Source organism: Antechinus flavipes, chromosome 5 (genome assembly GCF_016432865.1).
Source record: "Antechinus flavipes isolate AdamAnt ecotype Samford, QLD, Australia chromosome 5, AdamAnt_v2, whole genome shotgun sequence".
Classification (NCBI taxonomy): Eukaryota; Metazoa; Chordata; class Mammalia; order Dasyuromorphia; family Dasyuridae; genus Antechinus; species Antechinus flavipes.
The window spans coordinates 164,727,220-164,741,360 of NC_067402.1; the positions used below are offsets into that span (position 1 = coordinate 164,727,220).

A 14,141-nucleotide genomic window follows, 5' to 3' on the forward strand; every position below is an offset into this window, starting at 1 on the left:
CAGTTTATGCATTTACCACAATTCCAAACTAGCTCAACCACTTTAAGTAACTCAGAGAGAAATCTGTTGCAATTTAGCAGGTCTCAAAAGAAAAGTGTTTGCCACATAACAGTAAAAAACTCAAAGCACTGCCCTTTTTTCTATGAAACTTCCAATTAAAAGCTTGGCTGATGTGGCTAATTGTAAAATCCTCACCCCAGCCCCCTAGATCTCAAAATAACCTGACAAATCCAATGACTTTTTAACCTTTTAAAAAATTATTATTATTGGCAGTAGTGGAATGACAGAGAAATGGTTTCCTCTGGGGTTTCTGTCAAGTATTGTACAGCATGCTCTGTGTTCAATTACTTAGGAGGGAAAATTACTGTGTCATTCATGAAGTGGGACCTCATGTTGAACAATTTCTCTCTCTATGCCATTCTCAAGGATTAAGTTAAATAACTCCAGAGCCAAACATTTCTTAGTTCTGTGGCTGGTTAACCTCTGTAATTTCTCTGCAACAGGGGTTCACCAGAGTAAGAAGGTTGGATTTTTTTCACCCTTAAAAAACTAGAGAGACCCAATAATGAAAAAAAAATCAAGGTGAGTGGACCCCAAATCTTCAGGATTTCATCAGCTCAGGGTCACAAGAGCTCCTGGCTCCCTAGTGTTGAGTGATGATTATTTTCCTTGAAGACACTCTCCCAGTGGGCTTCAGCAAAAGTTACCAAGTTTATCACCGACCTCTACAAAATCAGCTCTGGGAGAAGGCAAGAGTCCAGCTTGATGCGATGAAACAATAGCTCTGATTCTATTAAGCAAATCATAGTTTTTGAGCATTCTGTTCCCATGTCTCTGACTGACAAATATTAAGCAGGAACTAATTTTTGGAGAAAATATTAAGGACCCAAATAATGTTGCAGCATTTGGGTTGGGCTAGCTAGCAAAACATTAAAGACATGCATAACTGCAAATATTCAAATACATAATAGCAAAAAGGAATTTGTAAAAGTGGTCAGCCCATAATTTACTTGGCAATTATTTATTGTCTCCACTTTTCAAGATGTTAGAGATCACTAATAGGAATGAAAGGAGGTGAGTTTCACTTATTTCAGCAAGGTTGCCTTCTCACCCGCTAGAACAGATAAATGATTGACTGGGGAAAGGTTTCTCAAAGTAATTTCTTCCTACAGACAGGATCTGAGGAAAGCACGTAGCCCTGTTATAGAGAAGATTTTGGAACACATCTATTAAACTTGTCATTTCAATTGAAAGGATATCTTAACTCAGGTGTTTTGCCTTTTTTCTGGGCTGCAAGAGAATTTTTTAGAGAACTAGATGAATTTCTTCTCCTGACTAAAAAAAAAAAATTTAAAAATACATACCCTTTAAAGGCATTGCTAGGGTACACACAGGCTGGGGCCTTTCAGCTATTTTTATGACAAGAGTATGAGCACCATGACTAATTCATACTAGAAGAGCAATGCTTAAAAATGGTGGATCCAGTGTGAAGTATATTTCCACACAAGAAAGACTTTCTGCTTATGTATTTCTACTTAGCTAATGGTCTGGATTTGAGAGACTGCTCTCACTATATCTTTGTTAGTAGCCAGGTGTTGTGAGGTTAATGTCAAGTGTAATAGAATTTTTTTTTTTTAATTCTTCACTTAAAAAGCAGGGACACAATTTAAGATTTGAATGTACATGTATAAGATTTTAAGATATCTAATAATGGATGTAAGTTCTAGACCCAATTCAGAGGCTGGGAAAAAAGGATAATAAAAGTTTATATTTAATTTTGATGATCCCTAAAGGCTTAAAAATTTAGTGTATCATTTACATTATTATTCTATGTATGTTTTGTTGTTGTTTGCTGAGGCATTTGGGGTGAAACCCAGAGTCACACAGCTGAGAAGTAGTAAAGTGTCTGAAGTCACACTTGAATTCAGGTGATGGCAATTACATTTCTAATGCTTTTGGTACTGAAATTTAATAATTTAATAGAGTCAGATTTTACCTAAATCACATCTAAAAATTTCAAATGATTGCTGATTTCTAGAGTTGACCAAGTTTCTGAATAGCATCTGTGTAACTAAAATGTGGTAGAAGTCAGTTGCTAAAATGCACAAGATCTTACTGATTATGCCAAAATGAGTCAGTAATTTTCAGCAGGACCTGGTTATGGGGTTAAGGGGAAAAATGACAATATAGTCATCTTAGAAAATTAGCAATGAGCTAATGCTATTGAATACATGTATTAATTTTGAAAACTGAGAGTCTCAAAACCAGAATTTTGGGAGGAAGTACTAAGAATTGGTGGGTGACATTTAACATATTTTGTTAATGAATGCAGGTATGTATGTATATATATAGCCATACATAGATGTATATCTACACACAAATTTAGAGATTAAAAAAGGACCTTTGAGGTCATCTCAAGTCCTCATTTTACAGATGAGTAAACTAAGGTCCAGAAAGCTTAAATGACTTATTCAAATTCACACAGGTACGATATAAGAGAAGCAGAATTTCTGTCTCAGTCCTATAACTACAAATTCAGTATTCTTTATATGTTAACAACACTGCTCCTATACCTTCATATATATAGTCTTCAAGAGACAGAGTTCCCTCTACTATTTGGGGATCTGAGGAATTCTTCAGGAAGCTTGGATTTTTTTATAATGTGCCTTCACTCAAAATAGTCTTTGTACCATATTTTCTAATAAGATAAAATAGCAAAATAAATTTTTGCAAAAACAATGGAGATAAATGTATATTTTAATGGCTTGGAAATACATTTATTAAAGAGGTAGGTAAAAATCCTGATCAAACTAAATTATTATAATAAGTTTTTGAAGATATCCAAGCTGCTTATTATTCTATCTTATCAATGACTGTACTCATTAGCATCAGATTTCTTAGTAAAAAATAAGCATTTTTCAATTTAATATCTTCTGGATTCTATCCTTTCTCCTTAACATTTTTCTTTTCCTTATGGCTAAGAATTACATTTAAGTTGTATTTTTATTAAACAAATTTCTCATATAATAGTGGATGGTGACAATAAGAATTAATAGGTAACAAAAGAAAAAAATAAAATAATACAAAAACTTGTTAAATGAGGATAATAGGCTTTAGATCAGAAGGATACTTAGAGATCTTCTTACTTTTATAAATTTGAGCAAGTTAATTCTTCTCCTTGACCTCAGTTCTTCATTTATAAAGTAAAGGTGTGGGTTTAGATAATCTTTGAAGTCCTATTTTTGTCCAAACCCTTATTTCACAAATGAGGAAGAAGTTGAGGTCACAAAGGTCATATGAATAACAGATCCTGAATGGAGTTTCTCCAAATTAGAAGCTTTCTCCATCATAGCACATTAAAAGGTATGAAAGATAGTATTTCCTACTTTGGTGTGTTTCTGGTTGTGGATTTTTTAAAAGCCATCATGACTGGCATAGTAGGTTCTATCACAGTGGGAAAAACCATGGCACAGGAAAGATCTGGACATGATGAGCCTGATAGGAACTTCTTCACTGACTTTCCTGTTAGTGCTTCTAAAGCACTTGTTGGAAGAAGGTGTGTGTGGGGTACAGAGATACCTTTGGATTCAGGAAGATCTAAATTCAAGCCCTTTTTCTGTTACATCTGTTCCATACAAGCCCATACTCTATATGTGTTTTAAACAAGTGACTTAGTCTCTTCAGTGCCCCAGGCAACTCTCTAAGAGACTGTAACTTATGGAAGAATTGTCCATCTGTGATGGTAAGACAGAGTTTCCTCTTTGAGTATTCTTCCTACCAATGAAATCATAAGTCTGGATTCTTATTGACTCTCCCTCCACATATACTCAAAGGGGGTTATTAGGTCAAATTAGGCCAAAATTTTTAGAAATTACTTTATCCTGAGGATCTCTTTATTGATTCTAGGAGAGCTACTAAGCAACAATTACTGGTGATAGTTTCATCTAAATACTAACATAGAAAAGGGATGTAGGAGTAAATGAGAGATCTAGGAATGCAAATGGCATCTTTTGTTTTTTGTTTTTTTGTCACTGTAATCAGAGAAAAAAATAGGGAAAAAAAAATCAGATCACTAAACCAACCTTTTTACCATAGTCAAATGAATGGTTTTTAAAAAATTGTCTATTAAATAATTCATTCCCTATTTCAGACATAGGGAGTGTGTTTCAAGTAAATCCAGATTTTATTTTATTTTGTTCATTTTTAAAAATAGCTGAGCTGGCAATGAGTTGGGAACAGAAATGCTGAAAGCCTTTTGTCTGTACATATTTGTCTCCACTAATGGGAGATGTTTTATTAAAATTTGATTGAAAACTGTAATTCTTTAATAAAAGCAAAATAGGGGTATGAAAAAATTGTTCTTTTAGCAAATACACTTATTTAAGAGCAGTCCCCTGTATTAAAAAAACTCTGGGTTCCAAAAATTGGCAGAAAAAAAAAAGCATACTGCTATCTGTCTTTACATTTCACAACAGATGATTATAAATGAGCTTTATTAATTAATTTATTTATTCATTGGGAATTAGCATCAGCTCACCAGAAATGACTATTCTTAAAAAAAAAAAGGTAGGAGAGTGTTCTACATTTTTGGACAATGCTTTATGGGTAAAATATGGATCACTGAACTCCTTCAATTGTGTTTCAGAAATGGACTGCTTTTGTTGTCAAGTACTGGATCATCAACTAAATGGCTGACAAAATTAAGCAAATTATCTTATTAAGAACCATGTCCTCTTTCCTCGGAGAGTCTAGGTTGCTCTAAAACCTCCTCTGAAAAGAGAATTACTACTAATAAAAGGTGTTCTAAATACAGCGTGTCCCAATGTTATGGCATACTATTCTTGATGGTTCTCACTTAACAATAGGATGGGAAATGGGAGGCACAGAAATTTTTCACAAATTGGCTAGGTCAATCAGAAAGTGTAGAATATAACTCAAATAATCAAATTCTATATTCAGGGTCTCACTATTAAACCATGTATATGATGATATGTATTTAGTACTTTTATCATGTTCATATATAACATTTTCACATATTTTTATATTTTTAACTCATAGATTCTCACCTTCATTTTAGATGAATAGGGAGAGTTGGTAATACTTGTAGTTGGTAATTAGAAAAACTGAGTCATAGATAGCTTTAATGACATATATAGAGTCAATGGCTAAATGTGGATCCCAAGGAGCCTAACCATTTCACCATCTATTAAGATTCCTACAAGCTGTTTCCTGCACCACAGAAAACAGTAAAACAACAAAGACAGCCAGTTGTATTAGAGAAAAAGAGGGGACAGTGGTGGACCTATTTAGCTAACTGGCAGTGATACCATTTCAAATTTCTTCCTACATACTACACTACTATGCTTGAATTTTCAATCATACTTGTCTTTCATCAGCTTTCTACTTTGTTCAACATGATCTGCATATACCCTTCTTTAGTGGAATGGGATTAGCTGTGACTGGAAGAATATATCACCATGATTTACTAAAGTTTGTCCAAATGTCTGGCTAACAGAATATGGTGAATGTTATAGTATTCCATTACTTATTTTTAGTGATGCCATTTGGACAGACTAGGACTTTTTTTTGATTCAATTTGATTTTTGTACAGCTGCCTAGACACACTAGTCTTAAGTTAGAAGCCCACAGGCCAGGGGTCACAGTTAATTCCATGTTCCCTACTGCTTGTAGACAACTGCTTTTTAGAGAATGTTAAATAACAAAGAGAACCTCAATTGTAAGAGAATGCATAAACTGTTTTTTCTGTGCCTCCTGTTCTCCTTTTTTTTTTTTTTTTTTTTTAAATCACTTTCAGAAATAATAAAGGCATATCAAAACTCTGGCTGTCATTTTTTTTTTTTTTTTGGTGTCTCCTTCCATTTTGGAGCTATGAAAGTGGATGTAAGTGGGAAGATTTTATACTTTGCATTTTGGATTGTGGTAGTTGCCATTGCAATACTTTACTGTCAGAAGAACAGACTATTCTGTCCCATGTGGCTTGAAACACAATTAGAGCTGGTAAGATGAATTGAAAAGAACCTCTGTTTGATCACTGGTGGCTTACCTTTCTCTATCACTATGTGAAATGGAGTCACATAGTAACTCCCCAAAGGGGAACGGAATAAGAAAAAATCAGTAATTGGGAGAATGTACTTGTAATTGCTTTAGAAAAAGATAAACATCCTACATATTGAATGGAGACCTCACATTAAGGGTGGAGAAGGGACTTTTCATCTCTGTAAAAACAGCTCCATATCCATCTCCCTGAAGCTAATTGTTAACTAAATTATCTTATCATTACTTGTATACAGTTCTCTTTCTCCTAATTACTAGAGTATGAGCTCTTTGAGGGCAGAGACTATTTAAAAAAATTTCATCTATTTTTGTACACTGAACTCTCCAGCACAGTCATAACAGGTACCTAATATTTGCTGAATCTGGGTACCACCAAGACTGAGTTGGAAAATAGAAAGCCTCATGATGAAAATGTTTTCTGCTATTGCTCCTAACCTTTTCTCAATTTTATGAATGGGTTAGGAAAGAAGAGGAAGAGAATAATTGGGAAGAGAACAGTATTTTACTCATCTGAATAGTTTCTTGTAAAAGCAGTGCTAACCTTAGTTTCATAAATATTTTGGCACATGGCTTTAGATCCTACAATCCTAGAAAATAGCCCTTGTTCAGAACTCAAATAATTTCTTCATCTGTCAAAAGCCTCTCCATACTGGGGACCCTGGGATGTTTCCCCTTAGAGAAAGATTCTAACAGCTAAAGAAAGGACAGGGAATTCAAGTCCATATGGGGCTTCATGTGAAAAGCTAAATTTGTCCTGGTCTGTATCACTATCAAAGAGTCTGTAATTATCTTAATATTTCTTTCTGGCAGAGGCAGAAAAATCAGGAGACTAAAATGAAAACCACAAATAACCAATATCCCTAGCTTCTGAACCTTCGCTCCCCCAGGCCTAAGAAAACAAACTACAATCTGGGATCAAAAAGGGGATGTGTTTTCTTAGAGTACCATGACAGCTTTTCCATTGAACAAACAGAGTGATAACATGAGTTAATATGTTGGCACTGAGACCTCCTTGACTTTTGAAATAAAAGGTGATAATTTCAGCTACGGTGAAAAGTTCAGGTGGATAACTTCATCACATGGGACATATTACAGGGTAACCTCTAGCTGTTCCCAGTGACTGCATCTACCTTGACTGTGACACAGAGTTCCAATTAGCACTTAAGGAAAGAGACTTTATAGACAGCACACTCACCTCGACTCAGCCCATCAGGTCCTCGGAGGATTCGACATTCTTCTATCTGGCCAAATGGAGAAAACATCACCCTGATATCATTCTCATTACACTTCTTCGAAACCATTCCTATGAACAATTTTCTGTCTTCCACAGCTAGGAGATAAAAATAATGAATGATCAAAGGCCATTTCATCTTCTTCCCCCTCCCCCCGCTGTAATCAATGCTTCATTACTACATCAGACCAAGTTCCAATCATGTGAGTCTGACTCTGAAACTGAGGATAGGCCCTAAGGCAAACACTTTATACTTACAAGCTCCCCATTCCCTCCTCCCACTTCCCTTTTGTGCCCCTTCTCTCCCTCTTTGCTCTTTCTGGGGCATTCATCATTTCATAAGGATGTTGTCTTTATACTTAATCAGATATATTATAATACTTAGTGCCCTCCTGCTCCCGTATTCTTTGTGGCTAAGAGTAACAAAAGAAATACATTTAGCAAATTTTAAAAAATACTAAGTGGCAAATGTTTTTATGTCACAGAGATATTTTTTGGGGGGGTATTTACAATTTTTAATTAAGATTCCCCCCAAAAAAGATATAAGAAAGAAAAAAAGTCAGGAGAGAAAACTAAACAGGAATTGGTATAATGAAATGAGGGAATGAAAACTTCTGTCTAAAAGCATTTAAGGAAAGGAAATGTGTTTCTCAAATAGAAAGAGCTTTAATGTCTAGCACCCAAAATGCTAAGGTGCCAAGGTATTAAGACAGGGTCTCATTCCCATTTTTGAATAGTAATGTTGATGAGCTTGGAGGAGAGGAGAAGCAAGAGGAAATAAAACAATTCTTTTCAGGCTAATTAGCACATTCATTTGCTTTCTACTACACTGACCTACACAGCTCATACTAGGCCCTTTCAGCCTTTTTGGTCCATCATTTCTTGTTTGAAAGGAAGATCAACTCTCGGTGGAGAAAACAAACGAGCTCCTGCTCACAGGGAACGACTTTAGGATGTAAAAGAGCCCTTTTGTGATGAAGCTATTTTATGAAAAAGGAAAAGTGTCCTAACAACCTTCAAATTCCAGTTCTTAAAATGCATGTTTCCCCCCATTAGACTGAGAGAACAAGGAGTGGGGTTTTTTTTGGTTGTTTGTTTTTTGCTTTTCTTCATATATCCCCAGGGTTTAATATATATATAATGCCTGGCACATAGTAGGAGCTTAATAAATGCTTATTGATTATGACTGATCTTTTTCTTTTTTTTTTTTAATCCCCAGCATTTAGCACAGTGACTGACATATAGTAGACTCATTTTTCCCCCATAATTATAACTTTTTATTGACAGAACCCATGCCTGGGTAATTTTTTACATTATCCCTTGCACTCACTTCTGTTCTCACTTTTTCCCTCCCTCTCTCCACCCCCTCCCCCAAATGGCAAGCAGTCCTATACATGTTAAATATGTCATAGCATATAGTAGACTCTTAATAAAAGCTTATTTACTGAATAATTCCTCTACCTTTATAGCATTAAAAAGTACCACATGCATGATGCTTTTCCTAGAGGGAGGTTTGGATTTAGATGGTCTCAAAGGGCTTTTCATTTATGATTCTATAATCCCAAGGAGTAATTTTTGCTTCTATCATTTTTCTTCACCTTTCCTCTCACCTCCCAAATATATTAACATGTGTGTATCAAATATATTAGAATGCCTTTAAAATAGGTAGTATATCTCAAGGTAAAGAATACCTGTGTGTCTTACATACTCCCTCTCCCTCCCTCCCTTTCTCCCTCTCTGTCTGTCTCTGTCTCTCAGTTTGAGATTACTGGCAATTGAATCTTGTCACACCAGATTGTTTAATACAATAAAGATAGTAGAGAAAATGTGGTATAGTGGATTTGGGATTTAAGAAGACCTTGGGTTTGAATCCTGCCTTTCATCTATTATTAGTTCTATGAGTCTGGGCCAGTCATTTATTTAATCTCTTTTTTCCCCTCAGGAAACTCTATGAGATTCTAAATTGCAGAATAGTTGTTGATAATATTGGGGGAGAATTTTCTATACCAAATTACAAGTTCAAATCCCTCTTCCCATGACAGTAATAATAACATGACTTCTTTTGAAAAAAAAATTTATTTAATTTAAAACCAAAAAAGAACATTGCCATATATACAGCAGAGCATAAAAAGAGGATTATATATAAAACTGACTCTCCATTTTGTACCACTTGCTTTTAAAAAAGAGTGTATAATACATTCAATCCATTACTTTAAAAACTATTCTGCTTGTCTCCTTTTGAATTACTTACTGTTCTCTTCTATGCATTAAAAAAAAAAATGTCTCAATGCTTTCTCTGTCATCACTATTTCTAACCATTCCTACCCTCCCACCCCATTAAAAGACAAAAAAAGTTCCCTAGTTGCTGTTTATTTTGAAGTACTAAAGATTTTAAGAGGTGATGTCTTGATTTGCATGTGAATTGGATTTAAGAGAGATACAGTAGCTCAAATCAACAGCTTCACACTAATCCAGAATCATCAAAACAAGTAAGTATAGTTAAGCAAAAGGAATCCACATCATATCTATGTTCAAAAATCTATGTCTCTCCTCCCCCTGCACTATGTCAGGAAAAGGATAACGTGTTTCAATACTGGTCCTTTGTAGACACAGTTGGTTATTGTACTAGAGAGAATTCTTAAACCTTTCAACTTTTTTTTTTTTTTTAAACAATGCTTCCTCATATAAATTTACCAGCTTTATAACAATTAACTCTGCCTTAGTTTTCTCATCCGTGCAATAAGTTGCAGAAGGAAATGGTAAACTACTCTAATATCTTGGCCAAGAAAACGCTAAAAGGGTCCAGGAAGAAGTGGACACGACTAAACAACAATCATATAAAGTGTTATGGATCTATTTATCTTACTAACATAAGATCATGCTATCCAAAATTCTCTGAAATGATCTCTTTCATAATTTCTTTGGGTGAAATAATATTCTAGTACATACATATTACTCAGTCATTGCTTAATTAATGAGTACACTCTAAGTTCCTACTTGTTTGCTCCTCTCCCCTTTCTTTTAAGCCCCTTTAAGGATCAAGAACTTTTGTTTGGGACTATTTCCTTCCCATAATAGTTCCCTTATCTTCCCTCTCCCTACACACTTCATCCAAACTAGTCCCTTGTTGAATTTGATATATTTTTATAATATTGTGTGTATTTATGTATGTATGTATGCATACATGTGTTTTAACCTTTGACTTATACAACAGTTATTTTATTATATATATATATATAAACAAAAGTTAATTTGATATCCAATATCCCTGACCCCCCTTACCTCAATACTTGTGAATATTCTTCTCATGAACTTCAATTATGAGTACTAAAAAATTCCATCCCTTCTTCCTCTTTTCTACAGCAATGTGGTCATTTCCCCCTCCCTTTTCTTTCTCCTATGACAGTTCTAGAATCCTCAGGTCTTCTGCTTCTCTTATTTAACTTCCTCACTATCCTTTGAATTCATTAAAGTTCTTAAGGCACACTTTTTTCCCCTCCCCTATTAGAATTTCAGCATTATAGAGCATCATTTGGCTCCTTCCAACTACTCAGATACATTTATCTTTCTAAGTTTCTCTGGACTCTTGAGTTTATATTCCAGAGTTTCTATTCAGCTCTGGTTTCTTCACCAGAAAAACTTGAAAGTTCTCTATTTTCTCCCTTTTTAAATATTATTTTTTTGCATTGCTGGCTAAGTTATTCTTAGTTGTAAGCCTTTATCTTTTGCCTTTTGGAATTTTATAATCTTAGATTAGAAGCTGTCAGATCTTCAGATCTTAGGTGATCTTGAAAGTGGTTTCCTAGACCTGAAATCATTTGTGGATGTTGGCAATTTTTTTTTCTTTTATGTGGATTCTGAATTTTGGCTACCACATTTGCCAGGAATACATAGGACTGTGTTTTGAGGTTTCTTTCAGGAAATAATTGGTAGATTCTATCTAGCTTCATTTTGCCTTCTAGTTGTAGCAGACCTAGGAAGCTGTCATTTATGATTTCTTAAAATATAGTGTCTAAGCTTTATTCTTTAAAAAATAACAATCGTGGTTTTCAGGGAGAACAGAGATTCTCAAAGTATCTTTCTTTGGCTTGTTTTCTAGGTCAATAGTTTTTGATATCTGATATCTTACATTTTTTATATTTTGTCAGTCCTTTGAGTTTGTTTTAACATTTCTTGTTCTCTTAAAAAGTCATTGATTTGTTTGGTTGATTCTGATATTCTGTTACTTTCATAAGTTTTTACAATGTTCTCTTCTAAACTGTTTATTCTTCTTTCAATTCTTCTTCCAGAGCTATTATTTCATTTAAAAGAACCAAACCAAAAAACAAACTATTGCTTCCTTTATTCCAAGCATTTGTGTGATCTTTGTGGAAAATCCATTCCCCCCCCCTTGAAGTCATTGCTTGCAGTTATTATGAAATTATTTTCTTCTAGGCTGAATTATTAAGCATCTCTAGTTCTATTTTTTACACTAGTTGGTATATTCTTTTAATTTCTGAATTTGCTCTTTGGGTCAGAACCAGAATCTGTTTCACTGCTGTACTTGTGGGTGGAGTCAGTAAGCCCTGCTCAGTCTCATTTTGGGGTCACTTTGCCTTTTGGAACACTGAGGCTTAACTGGAGTGGATCTTTAGGACCTTCACTGACATCAAAGAACAGAGTATTAGGGTCTTTTGATATTAATTTCATGTCCTTATATCTTTCATTGTCTATGACTGGATTTGAAGTTAGGTCTTCCTGATTTCAAGATTATATAACCCCAAGGGAAATACTGAGATACATTTCCCAGAAATACAAAGGATAAATAACTAAACAGCAATGTAAGGAAGAGCTCTAGCAAATCAAGTCACTTTGGCATCTCTCTTTAAATTTCACTGATGTCCTGTATTTTTGTATAAAGATATAAATTTTTGCTTGATATTTTTATTGTCTTTTTTTCCATTAGTTCTACTGGGTCACTGGGCAGTGAGTACCTTTATTATTTTCATATTTAAGAGAGACAGCCTGACTTATTAGAGAGATTGCTAGAGTTAAATCATTGTTTGAGTGGGTCTCAGTTTCAACCTCGCTAATTTCTGGATGTGTGATCTGGGACAGATCACTTGCTTGCTTTGATTTCCAGGGAAAGGTCAGTGTTTTGCTGGATAGCAACTTCTCTGGCTGGTGAAAGATTTCATATTATGGTTTGCTTCTAGTAAAAATGGATTGTTGATTATTCACAAGAAACTGTGGTGGTGGCAGTTAGGGGATTGGCAGATTAAAAACAGTCATAATAAAATCAGAAAGTAGCTTGGGACATTCTCCTTCTAAAAAGGAGTCCTCCTTAAGTCTTTTGACCCACTAAGTAAGAACAGTCAGAGGCAACTTAAGATTAATGAATTCTCCAAGCAAATGCAGAATACAATTTGATCCTCTTCAACTAAATGCTTATAGGTTATTTGTGAGAATGAGAGAAAAGAGGAAGAAAATAATTAAGATAAGAGAGGTGGGAAAGGAAAAACCTTCCAGGTATAGTTATACTTGCTTTTCTTCTCCTCTGCTGAAACGCCAAGAAAGAACCTGTCTCTGGAAAAATTTAAAGAGACAATGCCTCACCCTTTGCTCAAATCCAAAAGAATTTGGTTCTAATTTCTTTACAACAGCAGATGACAAATTCCCAACTGATCTTTGTAAACCTATAATTATGTCACTTAGCTAAAACAATTTGTAGGTTTCCAGCTTGAGGGTGATTTTGTAGTAAATTAAACATCCATCTTCTGAATTAGCTGAAAAAAAGTAAAGATTTCCCCCCCCCCCCTTTCCAAAGATGAATGATCAGAATATGAAAACTGCCTTTTAAGAAGGCAAGACTCTCTGGTTTGGAGTTACTATTTTCTTGTTGCTGGCAATGAGAAATTTGAATTTCAGAAATCTATCAAATTCAATTTGCCTTTGTAAAATAGGGATGAATATTCACAAAGCTGTTTTTAGGACCACAGATTTAGGATCACAGATCTGGAAGGGACCATAGAAATCATCACTGAACCTAAATTCCTCTCTTGGAGATGAAGAAACTTGAGGCTCAGAGAACAATGACTTGTTCACATCATAGAAGTGATATGTAACCAAGCTGGGAATTTAAACCCAGCTAGCTGAGACTTTAGATCTGGTATTCTATCTTCAGAAAGTTATGAGTTCAAATGCAGTGTCAGATACTTATTAGCTATGTGACAATACTGCTATTTCAACTGTAAAATGGGCATAGAGATGGTATTTTCCTCACATGGTTGTTGTATGGATCAACTGTGTCTGGTAAAAATTACTGGTAAATGCTAAGAACTATGTAAATGTTACTCTGGAATCAAGACTCTTTTGACTATAACCATGAGAGAAAATAAAGACTATATAAATGGTAAAATACTATATTTACATATATAAATATATACACACGTATATATATGTATGACTATATAGATATATGTATTTGTATGTATTAATTCCATCAGCCACCAAGCTGTTAAATGGATGCTATTATTCCCTTTTCCTCACCTTAATAATATAATTCAATGAAGAGAGGAAGAATGGAGTGTGCAGAAAGTAGAGAGTCAATAAACATTTTTTAAGTACCTACTATATGCCAGGCCCTGAGCTAAGCCAGGGAAGTAAGAGGATGTTTCTCTTATCTAAATTCTGGAATTAATTTTAATGGAAGAAAAATACCTCCTCTGACTCTATCCAATAAAAATCCCTAAAAATCATGCATAGTCTATTTAAAACAGCCTTTATTTAATATACTATCTGAAAGAAGTAGAAATAATTTCCTTTCTGTCACTTGTGCTGTTATTTTCGTTAATGT

General features: G+C 34.5%; 1 protein-coding gene across 25 annotated transcripts in view; it reads right to left on the reverse strand.

The window, feature by feature from the left end:
• Positions 1-14,141, reverse strand: part of CELF2 (CUGBP Elav-like family member 2) — a 974,186-nt gene that overhangs the window by 75,791 nt on the left and 884,254 nt on the right. For all 25 annotated transcript variants that reach the window (XM_052000334.1, XM_052000335.1, XM_052000330.1 and 22 more), the window contains one exon: positions 7,271-7,405. In XM_052000334.1, coding sequence (XP_051856294.1) covers positions 7,271-7,405 — 135 coding nt within the window. The remainder of the gene's footprint in view (positions 1-7,270; positions 7,406-14,141) is intronic.